This window comes from Calypte anna, chromosome 1 (assembly GCF_003957555.1).
Source record: "Calypte anna isolate BGI_N300 chromosome 1, bCalAnn1_v1.p, whole genome shotgun sequence".
Taxonomy (NCBI): Eukaryota; Metazoa; Chordata; class Aves; order Apodiformes; family Trochilidae; genus Calypte; species Calypte anna.
Window position 1 is genome coordinate 174,822,995 of NC_044244.1, and position 15,303 is coordinate 174,838,297.

General features: G+C 35.9%; 1 protein-coding gene across 3 annotated transcripts in view; it reads right to left on the reverse strand.

Moving 5' to 3' along the window:
- The window catches only part of NBEA (neurobeachin), a 464,261-nt gene that overhangs the window by 340,503 nt on the left and 108,455 nt on the right, over window positions 1-15,303 (reverse strand). For all 3 annotated transcript variants that reach the window (XM_030449922.1, XM_030449935.1, XM_030449928.1), the window contains exons 10-13: window positions 15,146-15,279; window positions 3,562-3,670; window positions 1,027-1,179; window positions 94-262 (exon numbers count right to left, since the gene is read on the reverse strand). In XM_030449922.1, coding sequence (XP_030305782.1) covers window positions 94-262; window positions 1,027-1,179; window positions 3,562-3,670; window positions 15,146-15,279 — 565 coding nt within the window. The remainder of the gene's footprint in view (window positions 1-93; window positions 263-1,026; window positions 1,180-3,561; window positions 3,671-15,145; window positions 15,280-15,303) is intronic.

Below are 15,303 nucleotides of genomic sequence, written 5' to 3' on the forward strand. Positions count from 1 at the left end.
TATCTACACATCCAAGGAGCTTTCACTCATTTACATCATAAATCCTCCTATGGAAGAAATGTTTACATTTTCTTTCTTATGCATTTTACTTACCTAATCCCTTGGGAGTAATGCCACTGCTATCAGCAGGATTAACCACCCAGTAGTAGTATTTCAGTGTGTGCATTAACTGCAGAACTGTTCCTACTCTGCGGATGGTGTTGTAGATCGTAGCAGTTCCAATGAATTCAGCTGACAAGTAGGTATACAGAGACAGCTGCACCTGAAGAATGAAACAGTTATCCACACACATATAAGTTATATATTAATAAGCTTAAGTTTTAGTTTTTTTGGGATTTGCCATGGGTTTGATGTAGAAAACTAAAAAGTAATGATAAAACAACTTAGGGCAGGGACAGGAATGACACCTGGAATGACCTTCTGAAGTTCCTTCTAACCTAAATTTTCTATGATTTATGTCATGATAAAAAAACTTGTTTGTTTTTTATTTTGATTTTTTTATATGATAAATATAAATTAACAGAATTTAGTACCAATCCACTTTTCAATGTTTTTTTCTATTTTTCTTTTTTCTTTCTTTATTCACATTCCTCAACTGGGATTATTTAGGAAAAGAACTAATTCATTATCACTAGAGATAACAAACTGTTCATGTTTTTTATCAAAGCAAAATACATAATATGAATTAAAACTTTTGTGCATATGTAAAAAATATATCCTACCTTTTTCTTACCATTAAAGTATATACTTCTATGCATATCTTTAGGAAGACAGTGTAACATAACAACTGAAAAAGGGACAGGGGTTTTAGAAACAGCCCTTTGATAGATCTTCCTAGTGTGAATGCAACTGCTTTTAGAAATTTATAAAAGATATTGGAAAATGTAATTACGCAGGGTATAGATGTCACGACCTAAAAAAATCTTTATTGCCATGTTTTAAAATAAAAAAAATATAAAACCTAAGTACCATGGTGTAAAAGAATACCTGTAGGAGAGCTGTAACATCATTCAAGTGTACAATTACCTTTGCAGGGGTGTGTATCCAGATAGCAGGATTAAAAAGGATGTGATCACATAATTGCTTTAGTAAAGGTGCTCCATGAGACAACCCATCCAAATATTTTGCAAATGACAAAAATTGTTCCAGAACTGCTCTGGTTATATGAACTCTAGATGACTGGGGAAAAAATAATCAGAAAGAACAAAGATAAAGAAAACTCTTCTTTATTAATATACTTAAAACAGAAATATGAAGTCTGATACTTTCATCAGAATCACCTTGACTAAATATATGCAACATTATATGTTTTTACACCATTGACTATGAAAGGGAAGCAGGAAAAAATATCAGCACAGTCTTTCTAATGGTTAAATTTATCAAGTTTTAATATTAATCAATAACTGAGATTAAGTGCTTGCTTTTTTGTTTGGTTGGTTGGTTTTCATAGTTTGTTTTTGTTTGTTTTTTGTTTTTGGTTTTTTTGGTGTTTTGTCTCATTAAAATCCAGTCAGGATTCTAGATTTTACACAGCACAGTGCCTTGAGAACTTTGCTGAAGTCTTAATTCTTCTTCAGTTAATGATGCGTTTTAATGAAATTTGTTGTCTCAATGTGTAAATATACATGACTGGTAAACTAGCTTTTATTTCTTAAACATAAATAGGCATTCGGAGGATTTGGGTTCAAGGTTTCCTCAGATTTCAAGAGAATCCTTCAGTTTCATAGCATATGCTGTAAAATCACAGTTGAGAGCTGCTCCTATGCAGTAACACAGCATGTGGACTATGGAAACCTTCTTTATATACACTGAGTTAACAATATAAACTAATAGGAAAAAACTCTAAACATCCTTCCCTTTGCCTTCTCTAAAATATTTTCCAAATACTTTTAGTGCTGTTAGTATGATTGGGGAACATGAAGATTTGTTATTTTTTGAAGTGAAGTTCACCTGCTAGCAACACAAGTTCAGCCTAGATGTGGAATTTACTTTGGCTTGTACATCACAATTTACAATTAATAGTCTGCACCTAACAAGAACAAAATTGGTTTTTTATGTCTGAGGCAGGGGAAATAAAAAAGCTTTCTGTCCTCTCTGAAGTATTTGATCAAATGCAAATGAACAGATAATTTACAAATAATAAAATCAAACCCAACTAGGAAATGAAAGGGTTTTTTCCTGTCATGTTTGCCAACTGAACATAAGCATATGCTGAAAAAACGATACAACCTTTTGATAAAACTGAAGTTAAGAATACAGCATATGCTGTAAAGTTATGTTGTGACAGAAATAAATCAAAATCCTTTATATGTTCACATAACCAGAGTTTAATGATTGTAGCAGGTGCTAATTAGAAGAGTATGCAAATTTTTATTTTAACTTCATGTATAACGTTCTAAATCTATCTATTGAATTTGTGTACACCACAGTGCTCTATTCACAAGAAAGGGACTCCATAAGAGCTCACCAGCCTGCTGCTGTGTAACTTAGGGAACTGGAGCTAACACTTTTACAAATTCATTCCAATTATGCCACAAGAACACCTAGCATTGGTGCCAGAATAGCTCCTAAATATTCTAAATCACATTTGCTTAGTACAAAAAAAACATTAAAGCATAAAAAATAATCTACTTTTAGGTATTACTACAGTGAAGTAGTATAGCAGTCCTTCTGCTACAAGAATGTATTTCTCTAGCTGAAATTATTTGTCATCCTTCTTCAGAATCCAGTATTTTTTAAAGGTGAGATTATAGTTACTTCATTTCACCATCACACAACACAAAGCATTTTTCATAACTTGTCCTCAAGTGACTGTTATGCTGACCTCATGCCTATGAAAAATACAGTAGTAGATATTCAAGAATATCAGAGGCATGAGAGTCATCCATAAGATGACTTAGTCTATTTCTATTTTAGGAAAGTAGTTTGTTTTCAGATTATGAAATCACAGTAATTATAAGGTTTAGGGTTAGGAGGTAAGTAATATTTCTCAGTAAAGCATCTCAACTGAGCCGCAGTTTTGTGGTAACAGCTCATCATGTCTGAACACAAACTAGTAAAGGGAATGTGCCTTGCAACTGTTTCTTTCAGAAATAAAAATCTTTTACAGTTTTTTTTTTTTTCTTTGAGGGACAGGGTAACTATCTCAACAATTTCAGAACTGAGCCATAGAAGATTAACTTAATTAACTGACACAAAAAATAAATGTAAATCTAAGTAATGAGAAATCTGTTATATTCCTGTACAAACTGGGAAAAAAGAATTTTTCAAAATCAGAGTTTGGGGAACAAAGAGTGTAGTAGCAAAAATGAACATACATTAAATTAATACACAAACAGATCCATAAATTAGACTATAAATTAGACAAACAGGGTCATCTTCAATACTGGCACACAAGCAGATAAGGAAGATGAAAATACTACTATAGAAAACTTGTATTACAACTAAGAAATATCTTATGTCACAAATTTTATTCCACCAGTTCTGTGAGCTAAGTGATTGAAAACACCACACTGACAGTAGAAGTACTAAGAACAAAGATAAAAATCCCTCCAAACATACCTTTTCAAGGAGGTAGCCAATGACTAGGAAGCCTTTTCCACCAAGCATTTGTTCTTGCATGGCTACTGAACTCTTAAGAAGCTCAACCAGAAAAGCCAATAGTGTAGCACTGCATGTAAAGAACAAGGAAATTTTCAGATTACTAATGAAGAAAAATCAGTCTGCTACATTCTCAATATTCACCTGCTATTAAGTGAACAGATACAGGCTTAAAGTGGTGAACAATTTCTTGAAAGAATACAAATCTTACTTTTTCTCCAATAATTATTGCATACTACAACAGTATGTGTGGGAGTTCAAATTCAAATAGAAGTGTAAAATCATTTTGTCAGCTCTCCTTATCTGACCAGGAGCACCCCAAGTTTTAAATATCCAGTCCTGCACCTTGCAGTTCAAGCCAAAATTTTTGCAGTTGGAAGTGGCAAGAGATGATGAGTGGGATCCAGATGACAGTGCTAGAATGATGCAGGTAGGGGCTGTGTCAACCATTTTACCATCCACAGAAACTATGCTAAAATGTAAAATTTGCAGCCACTAGATATATCATGATTCCACACTCTGAGCTCCTAGAGTCACTACTGCCACTGAAATGAGGCATGAAATAGCTGACCGTGCATGTGGGCAACGATGCCCACCACAAACCACAGTGGAGCAAGAGCAGGGTGGAGAGTCTCCTTCATGCTTTCTCTGGAAAAAGCATAAGAATAATATCCAGGCCTGATGAAATAAAGGCCAAGAATCACTTTCATTGAGTTAGGAAAACACAGACTCCAGAGGCCACAAGGCAATCACCCAGCAGTGACCGCCCCAGCAGTTTCTGCAAGTGAGGTGTTCAGAAAGCACAGGGAAAGGAAAAAAAACCCAAGTGTTCAGAAAAAGGTTAATGTTCAGAATCTGAAGAGATATGAAGAACTTAAGGGGACAGGCTAAGGAAGAAAGTGAAACTTTGTTATGAAAACCAACAGAGGAAGCATACGACAGACCAAGGCATGGTGGGTGAAAAATCCCTTTGGGTGTTGAGTACAAAACAAAAATACACTGATCTGTTGCTGAAAAACCCAGGGGAAAGGGAGAAAGAAAAAAAAATTACAAAGAAAAAAATTATAGAAAGCATTTTAAATTAGTTTTAAAACCTGTAAAAAAAAGACAAAATGTGTTGTACTGCATATAGAATGCATACAAAAAGTCATTATTCCTTTTGGTAAAAAATGAAACAGGTACAACAGTTCCTAGCTGCACTGATGACTATCTGCAACTATGGAAGTTTTCACACTGGTGGTGGGCAGAGGCAGGGGTGAAAACTGGGGCTTTTGCAGACATGAAAAAAAAAAGTGAATTAAAGATAACAATCTGCATTTTATAAATTTCAACTTTACTTACAGTATATAGCCAGATAAAGGTTTACTTGCTCTCCAAATACATCTTATTTTAAATAAATGTTGACATTGGTCAATCTGTGCCAGCACCAACAAATTAGCAATGTGCTGAGGCAAACAAGATTTATTCTATTTGGTGAGCAAGGCTGCCATGCGAAAGGTACACAGTGTAGGCAAAGTACATGCTGTGAACATGAAATAGTGCCTTGTCTTGCTTCATTGTTGAATGGTCACAATAATCAGTCTAAAATCACATACAGAATGCTCCATAGAGTGTCAGCAGTAAAAGAACACAAATAATATCCATTTACAGTACTCCAAAGCTTTTATGAAAGCAGCATGTCAAGCTGTCACATCAATTTCAAAGTAGGTTGTATGCATCAATTTTTTCTTACCCCAACTGAAAGCTTCTATTGTATTTGTAAACTCAAATAAGATTCTCATCACTTTTACTACATGACAGTCTATAAGTATCTATAAGAAGCTCATGTAAGGGGCCAAAGATTTATATTTAGATATTTGCTTAAAATAAATTCAATATGTGAAAGAAAATTCCATTCAGATGGTGCCTACTATCTGTGGTTAGGCCACACCTCGAGTACTGTGTCCAGTTCTGGGCCCCTCAGTTTAAGAAGGATGTAGAGGTCCTGGAACAGGTCCAAAGGAGGGCAACCAGGCTGGTGAAGGGACTCGAGCACAGGCCCTATGAGGAGAGGCTGAGAGAGCTGGGGCTCTTCAGCCTGAAGAAGAGGAGGCTCAGGGGAGACCTCATCACTCTCTACAACTACCTGAAAGGAGGCTGTAGCAAGGTGGGAACTGGACTCTTTTCACAGACGACCTTCAACAAGACAAGAGGGCACAGTCTTAAGTTGTGCCAGGGGAGGTTTAGGTTAGATATTAGAAAGAATTTCTTCACGGAGAGGGTGATTAGGCTATGGAATGGACTGCCCGGAGAGGTGGTAGATTCTCCGTCCCTGGAGACATTTAAAAAAAGACTGGATGTGGCACTCAGTGCCATGGTCTAGCAACTGCTCCGGTGGGTCAAGGGTTGGACTAGATGATCTCTGAGGTCCCTTCCAACCCGGCTAATTCTATGATTCTATGATTCTATGATCCTTCATAAGTAATGTTAGTAGGAAGACAGCTCATTATGAATAAAGTGAAGAAGTAGCACACATCTTGACAGAATGAGGACCTAAGTAACAATAACAAATATTAATATTATTATATTGAAAAGTAAAAAAATACTCTTAAAATTAATTCAAAAGATTCTTTTACTTTGAATATGCTACCAGACTTAAGTTGAAAAGGTTCTGCTTCCACTTCTGTAAGTTATTTATCTAAACCCCTTTTCTTTGCATTACAGTTTATTTCTGCATTCTAAGAACCTTTGTGTAAACTCATGTGTTGGAGTTATTGCTCTCTCATATTAATACAATATCCCTGCAATTGTTAAAAACTCTGGTAGGACTCCAAATATAAGACATATCAATGAAGTTTTTTCTCTCTTTTCCTTTTAAGTACACATAAAACACATCAGTCAGCTCAGAAACAATTGCTTATTCATGCCACAAACACAGAAACATACAAGCTGGTACTACACAAGACTGATTGAATCAACAAAGTTTATTAATTCAGATGCAGATAGAGAGCCCAAATATTACTTCTTATATATTCATCATCTTCATGCAGGGTATGGCTGAACTGATTAATCCTGCCTGCCCACATGAGCTCAGCAAAGAGCTGCCTTAGCTATCCCTGCAAAGTGATTACAATCTTTCTAGTTCCAGGAAAACTTATTAATTCAGCCAATACTTTTGTGAATGAGATACACCTTTTCCAAAGTCCAAAATGGCTTTTAACATCTATCAAACCAGACACAGAAAGACACCACAGGCCAGATTTGCAGAATCAGCTCAGGTCTGCAAGCAGTACCTCTGTCTTCTAATCCATCTGCATTATACAAGATTGCCACTATAAATAACAGAGTTGACTGGAGTATATAGTAATTTAAATTTGGGGATAGCACATGTGAATGGATCATTACACTTTACACCTTCAAGGACATAAAAAATTCCAAGTACTAGAAAAAGCAGGAATTAAGAAGAATCACCTGGCAGTCACACAGGCAGAATGAAGTTTGAGGTGAATACTGTACAGGACCAGAGCAGTTATGAAAATTAGCACCATAACCAAATGTCCGTAGTAGTTTGTCCACATCATTATGCAGTAAATGAAGTAAGTAAATGACCTGTAATATTTTTACTGCTGTAAAAAGCTAGAAGAGCTGTAAACATCAAAATGGAAATGTCTTTAAATTCTCACTGCACATACAGTACTGCAGCTATTGCTACCAGAAGATGATAATCAGAGACAGGCAGAAAACAGACTATATACATGCTTAGGCTGATTTTTTCCAGAAATCTTGCTTATATTTGTTTCAGGTGAAACTTCATTTTGGAGGTGGAAAGAAGGAATGAAATTTCATAAATAACAGCTGCTGCAGTAAGCACTCTTTTTACACTTACGTTACCTTATGTCTTACCCTCATGTTGCAGTTACATTACTTTATGCTAAAGAGCATTTAATCTGCCTGAAAAGATGCAACACTTAAAAATTCCCAGATCAGCTTTCTCAGCCTCTTTAAAACTTGTATTTCCCCACATATTCAAACTGACCCCAAGAAAATACTGAAGACTGTGTGTGAATATACTTACGTGTAAAAAACCATACTGACATAATTAATCTTTTCTCATCTACATTGCATTCTAAGAATTTATTCTTTTAAAGAAATGACTGCCTAATTTAGAGTATTGCATTCAGAACTTTTAATGAATTTCTAAGGATTTTTGTAGTCATCTTGGCAGCTGGAAATAAATTACACTTGAAGCTTTAAAATCTTTTTCATCAGCAGAACCAGGCTGTCAAAATTATGTTCTTACAAAGGTTGCTGTTGATACAGGGGAAATAATATTGATTAGAAGACTTTCTTCTAGGATGAAAATTTTTCAAAGAGAATTTAACAAGCTTGCCAACAACTAAAATGCAGGGCTCACATTAAACTTGTAAAATTTTGTTCAATCTCAAACAAAATTTCTCTCCATTGTTGCCTATTTTCAATTCCCTAAATATAAAGGCAAGCACTCAGTGCCATGGTCTAGCAACCGCAACGGTGGTAAAAGGGTTGGACTCGATGATCTCTGAGGTCCCTTCCAACCCAGCCAATTCTATGATTCTATATAAAGGATACTTCAGCCCAGTCCTAAATATCATCTATACCACATCCTGCCTGGAATAGACTGGTTTGTCTGAAGTGCAGCTAAGTACAGATACACAATGAAATATATATGTCAGCTTATGAAAACTAATCTTAGCATAAGCAGATAAAGTGGTATTACAGAAAAACCCTACACCAACCATTAATGTTATTGGAATAAAAAAAAAAAAAAAAAAAAAAAAAGAAGCAAAGGTATTTGCCTCTTCAATTCAATATGCAATACTGGCTGTATTGAGATAAATTATTGCTACTGCTACTATAATTATTATTATTTCTACTACTCTTTGTCTGCTGGCTGCCCATTACATCTCATTGTTGGTGTACAGTTTTAAATGAGTGGTTGATTCATTAACTAATTTGTTATTTCTTCAGAATATTTACTAAATTTTTCATAAAATGGAGTTATAATCTTCAGGGAAGCATTATCAATGCATTTTGATTCACAGAGTATGAGAGATGATCTCCACTTCCTTACTTCATTCCTTCAGGAAGAAAATCAAAGTACAAAGGGCTAGCATGGACCTCAAGAACTCTTTTGACTGAACTTACAATACAGGTTGGGAATACAAAGCTAGATTTTCATCAGGGTATACTCACTGCTAAAGCATGAAATCAAACACTTGTGTATATTTTAATGCAGTCAGTTGCTCTTTTTCTCCATTACTCATTACTAATATACATTCATATTTATGGAATTAAGGCCACTGAAGCCTGTGTGCTAAAAGCCATGAAGGGTTCCCCTACCCAGGCTGGAGGTTAAACTCAGAGCACAACAGACACAGACAGAGAGAAATGGAAAGTTGCCATGAGCTACAGCTATGGCAGCTTGCTAAAGTTCTTCCTTAGCTTTCAGTTTGTTGGAGACGAAGGGGAAAACACTTCTTTGTTTTCCTTCTTCCACTTCTGTTTTTCATAATATATATGATCAGGACAATAAGAGATGACTACAAAACATGTTTCATCCACACTGATGGAGAACTACAAAGACTTAGGGGCATAACATTTTGAAACACAGACTCCACTCATAGGGAGTAGGGGCTTTAATAGGTCTATATGCATTAAAGACTGAAAATAATGTCAGTAATCAAACTGACTGTAAAGATGCCTATGTTTACGTTGCTACAAATTATATCACTTTGAAGAAAATTAAGGTGGGCCTAGGCACTTCATTCATTTAGAATGATAACCAGTAAAAGTATTTTTAATTTTGGTTGCAAGTTATACAATCATCTTTCAGAATTCCTGGCTAACCAAGGATGTTCCATTGGACTGGAGATTGGCAAATGTGACACCTATATTCAAGAAAGGCCAGAAAGAGGATCCTAGCAACTGCAGACCTGTCAGTGTCACTTTGGTGCCAGGGAAGGTCATGGAATGAATAACTTCAAGAGCCATTATAGATCAGTTAAAGGTCAACCAGATAATCAGACCCAGTCAGCAAGGGTTCATGGAAGGCATATCCTGCTTGACAAACCATCCCTTGTTCTATGACAAGGTGACCTTAGTGGATGAGGGAAAGGCTGTGGATGTAGTCTACTGGACTTCAGTAAAGCCTGTGACACTGTCCCCTATAACATCCTCATGGAAAAGCTAATTGCCATGGCTTGGATGGGCATATGCTTCACTAAGTTAAACACTGGCTGGATGGCTGGGCCTGAAGAGTTGTGATTGACTGAGTTAAATCCAGTTGGAGGCCAAACACAAGTGGTGTCCACCAAGGCTCAGTGCTGGGGCCACTCCTGTTTAACATCTTTATTAATGAACCTGATGAGGGGATTGAATTTGCTGATGACACCAAGCTGGGAGGAAGTGTCAACCTGATGGATGGTAGAAAGGCTTTACAGAGGGACATGGACAGACTGGATCATTGGGCTGAGGCCAACTGTATGAAATTCAATAAGGTCAAGTGTTGGGTCCTGCATTTTGGTCACAACAAACCCAGGCAATGGTACAGGCTTGGAAATTAGTGGCTGGAAAGCTGCCTGGCAGAAAAGGGCCTTGGTGTATTGATTGACAGTTAGCTGAATATGAGCCAGTAATGTGCCCAGGTGGCCAAGGAGGCCAATGGCATTCTGGTTTGTATCAGAAATTGTGTGACCAGCAGGGCTGGGGAAGTGATCCTGGCCCTGTACTTCGCACTGGTGAGGCCCCACCTTGAGTAATATATTCAGTTTTGGGCACCTCAATATAAAAAGGACACTGAGATGTTGGAGCAAGTCCAAAGAAGGGCAATAAGGCTGGTGAAGGGTTTAGAAAACATCCTTTATCAGAAGGGACTGAGGGTGTTGAGGCTGTTTAGTCTTAGGAAATGGAGGCTGAGGGGAGACCTTATCACTCTACAAACACCTGAAAGAAGGTTGTAGTGAAAGTGGGGTTGGTCTCTTCTCACTACTGACAGAAAGGAGAAATTGCATCAGGGGAGATTTAAGTTGGATATCAGGACAAACATCTTTACAGAGAGGGTTGTTAGGCACTGGAACAAGCTCCCCAAGGAGGTGGTTGAGTCTCCATCCCTGAATGTATTTAAAAATCTCCTGGACGTTGTACCCGGGGACATGGTTTAGTGGTGGGTCATCAGGAATAGGGTAATAGGGTTAGGATGAGGCTGGACTCGATGATCTTGAAGGTCTTTTCCAGCCTGAGTAATTGTATGATTCTATGAAATGGAATTACTAACTTCTAGAATAATTACATAAATATTTTTAAAATTACTTTAACCATTTAAGCAAACAGCTACAGTTCCTTCTACTTACAAATACTTATGGGACTTTTTTCATGGAATGATTTGGTTTGGAATGGACCTTTAAGGATCACCTAGTTCCAATACCCCTGACTTGGGCAAGGACACCTTCCACTAAATCAGGTTTCTCAAACCCCCATCCACCCTGGCCTGGAACACTTCCAAGGATGAGGCATCCAGAACCTCCCTGGGCAACACGTGCAAGTGTCTCACCCACCTTCACACTAAGGAATTTCTTCCTAATGTCTAACCTAAATCTCCCTGTAGCAGACAGTGCTTTGAGCTCTGGAAACTTTGGCCCAGCTGAACTAGTGCTTTGCCCTTGAAGTTAAAGCAGTTAACAACTTCAAGTAAGAAGAATGTAGGTAACAGACATAACAAGACCTTGGAAAAGAACAGAGTGGCACATATTTTGCTTATTGGGAAGATTACATTAACCAATTAGAGGTGGCTCTGCTTTGTGTGGACAGCTTGTTACAACCTATAGGCTTTGGATTCACAGCACATGAACAACTTGTAATGACCAGTTATAAAATAACACAAACGATGGCTGTACTCGTGGACAAGATAAGGACAAGTATGAAAACAGAGATGTTTCACAGAATAAATGCTGATGCTCAAAAGGACCCCTGGGTGTCAGTCATTCATTGTCACAGCTACTCCCCTCTTCCAGTTTAAAACCATCACCCCTCGTCCTACCATATGCATGCATGCATGCATACCCTTATAAAAATTCCTTCCCCAGCTTTCCTGTAGGCCCCAGTTTGATACAGTTCAAAGCAACATTCTCATCTGAATTAACTCTTGTTATTTAATCTGTGATGTAACGGGATTAGTGCCAAAACTGTGCATCCAATACCTTGTCAAAATCAGTATGTCAGTTCTAAGCAGACCCAAATGAATTCAAAACCACACGCAAGAAACCATAAGTGAAAAAAGCAAGTCCTTCCCATCATATTATGCATACAGTATAGTCAAAGGTAACAGCAACACTGTCATAAGAGGAAAAAGCATTCTTTTATTTCTTTATATTACAGAAACACCCTATTGACCAAAACCACTAAATTTTCTATGCTAACCAGAGTACTGAAAAGCATGAAAAAAAGTAGCAATCCTGGCACTGAAGCAGAGGCACCAATCTCCTGGCAAGCAGATGCACCACTTAATCTAACAAAACATAAGATACAAGCTCAGTTCCTAGTCTTTTAATTTCACTGTATGAGAGCACACGAATCCAAATAGTGCTTCAAAAGCAGAATTGAAAGTTATTTCAATACTTTGTCTCATGGAAGATGTACATAAGATACATCTATGCACGTTTCAGGAATAAAGAACTTTTACATAAAATATCATTAAGCCACAAAGTTGCTATATTCATATTCCAATACTTCAAGATTTTACATTTTATTTATAATGAAGTCTTTAATACAGAAAAGATTAAAACTGCAAGTGGATCAAGATTAAAAAAGCCATGTGTTCCTTCATAGTCTTTTTAACAAAACACTTCTAGTGTTTAAAAAACAATAATTAAACAAAGAATTGAGAAGCCTGAATTTGCTAAATTGATATATATAAGAGAGAAGGAGGTGAGAAGAATTCAGAAAAGTAGTCTGGAGACTTAGGACACTTACACTGAGGTTTCAAGCTATTTATACATTCCACCTCCCAGTTTAAGACAAAAGGCAGCAGAGTCTCCCAAGCTGATCACCATAAATAAATAAATTCTACAGCCACAGTAAGTCTTTACAAACATAAAATTCTGCAGTCTTTTTTTTTCTTTTTTTTTTTTTTTTTTCAAAAAAGGCATAAAGATTATCTGCTTATAAAATAGATAGTAACATTGATTGTTATATAGATTGTAACAGCTGAATGACCACTTTTCAGAAAGGAATGGTGCAGCCCTCTGCTGCAGAAACATTTTCGTAGGTAAGAAGGGTAAAAATAACTGAATTGCTAAATAACTAAATAGCTAAATAAATAACTATCAGATTCAGTTCAACAACTGTATTTTGTAAAGGAACAAATAGAGAGTAATCTAGGAAAACAAACAGACTTCTTCAGTGAAGGAATAAGATTTTACAAATGAATTTTAATTGTAGCCCCATTTTTCAAATTTAGTCCCCTTTCAGCATTACCTCTATTCTTTCTCTCTAGATTTTTTTATTCCTTTATTTGCCTACTTTCTTGTTCACTGAATAGCTACATCTAATTAAATTAAATATAAGAAAATAATGCACACATACCACACCTATGATAATTCAACACTTAAGTTACACCTTAGCAAGGAGCCATTTGCTCAGAAGTCTTTTGAGTGTTCTTGAATAAGGATCTTGTTCTATTGTGTATTTGAACAATCAAATAGCATAATGAATTTCAGACCTCTTTTGAGAATAAAATCTACTTATATAAGAAATTGATTGATTTATTCAAGAGCAACTTTTTTTTCCTACTTACAGTTCAACTAACTCTAAAAAATGTTAATTTTAAATTGAACTCTATGAATGTTCTCACCCACTGGAAAGACCACACAATTGGGAAGAATTAGTCTTTATCTAGATTTATAAAACTTACATTATATTAGCTTTCCATTTTTAAACAGACCTAGTTCCTGTTTTATCATTTATGACACAGTTAGCTCTTTAATTATGTTAACATCTATTTTATTCATATATATGGGCACATGTACACGTAATCTTACTGACAGATAAAGTAATAAAAATATAGATTTTTTTTTCCCAACTGTATTTCAGAACAAGCACTGCTTTTTTAGTTCTCCTTGATTTGTAACATTTCAATGTTATGTACATAGGGGAAAACAGACTACAAAAAAAAAAAAAACAACAAACCCCACCAAAAATCCTACATGAGCCATTACACAGCCAGCTTTTCTGTCTTTACCACTGAATGAAATAGCTTGGATCTTTATACTGCTTGGAAGTATTTTAAGATTGTGGTATTACATCTAATATTGTATTGAAATATTTTCATGAAATGCATTAACTTTTGCCTGTACAGAAACCAGAAGCCATCTTAGCTACGGATATTTGAGTTACCAAAAGGGAAAAGGAACGACTGATAAAACTTAAATAGATTGATTAATTTCTTAAATTAGATATAGACAAGTGATCTTTCATGAGAAATTATACCCATGTACCACTTTCTATTAATTTTTTCAAATGGTCAGCAATTTTAGTATTATTTATTTTCCAGTAGACAATTTATTACTGAACTTCCTAATGCAATAGGGAATATCCAGAGTAATCATTAGTATCAATTACTAAGGAGGAAAATATAATCTGAATTACCTACCTATTTTCTACGTTTATTCAAATATAAGAGCCAGTTTATGCTGCCCCTAAACATTTTGAGTAGGTTTTGGCTACATACAGGGAATTAGCATTATTTTTTTTTCTTTTTCAGTTTTGTTGCCTCCAAAGTTTTAGGCCACAGACGTTTTTCTGATGAGTTTAAACATCTTGTGTTCCCAGTAGTACAGAAGCATGCCCTGACAAGCAAGTGAGATGAGCTCTCCTTTGCAAAAATGACTACAGCTGAGCCAGCTTTGAACAAGTCAGCATGAGTATTGACAGATTCCCAAGCAATCCTTTAAAGGCTGCACATGGAAGCATTCATCTAACTTCTGTGCAGCCTTTTCAACTCTGGTGTTAATTCCATGGTAACAAAGACTTTATGTATCCCTGTCAAAAAAATCTCTTGGTGTGTTTCCAGTCACTGTTGCCATTGTAATATGGCCACAATATAAATGGTCATAGCTCTAAACTTTCTGACCAGGTATTAATATGGAAGGATATTCCTTTCCTTAATTTTGAATGCTATTAAATATTAATTTAAAAAACACAGACTTTGAGAAAGGAAACACTGCATGTTCAAGTAAAGCATATTGGTTTCTTTCAGATGTTGCAAAAATTGTTACATAAAGACTAGAGTGATTTGAATTCATTATTTAATCCAATCAATTTTATGTTGGTCCCATTTGGAGTCTCATCAATTTAAACATCCTTGCATTAAAATATTTTTAAAAAACAGTATTATTTTCAAAGAAGCAAGGGCAGAAATGTAAGCCACAGCATTTACAAACAAAAACAAATAAAACATTTCCATAACAAAACCTGAAATATTTTTATCTTAAGTTTCTTAAGTTTGCTTTTATCTTGCTTGAAAGAAACTTACCAAACTGTTGTTTCCACCTGACTGTCATGGAGCTGTCGATTGTCTAACTGGGCAAAGAGAGGAAAAAGAACCTGGATCCCTCCAATGGAATGAATTGCACTGTGAATGGAGTGGGTAACAATAGCTTTCACATCCTAAATTCATAAAAAGAAAAAATC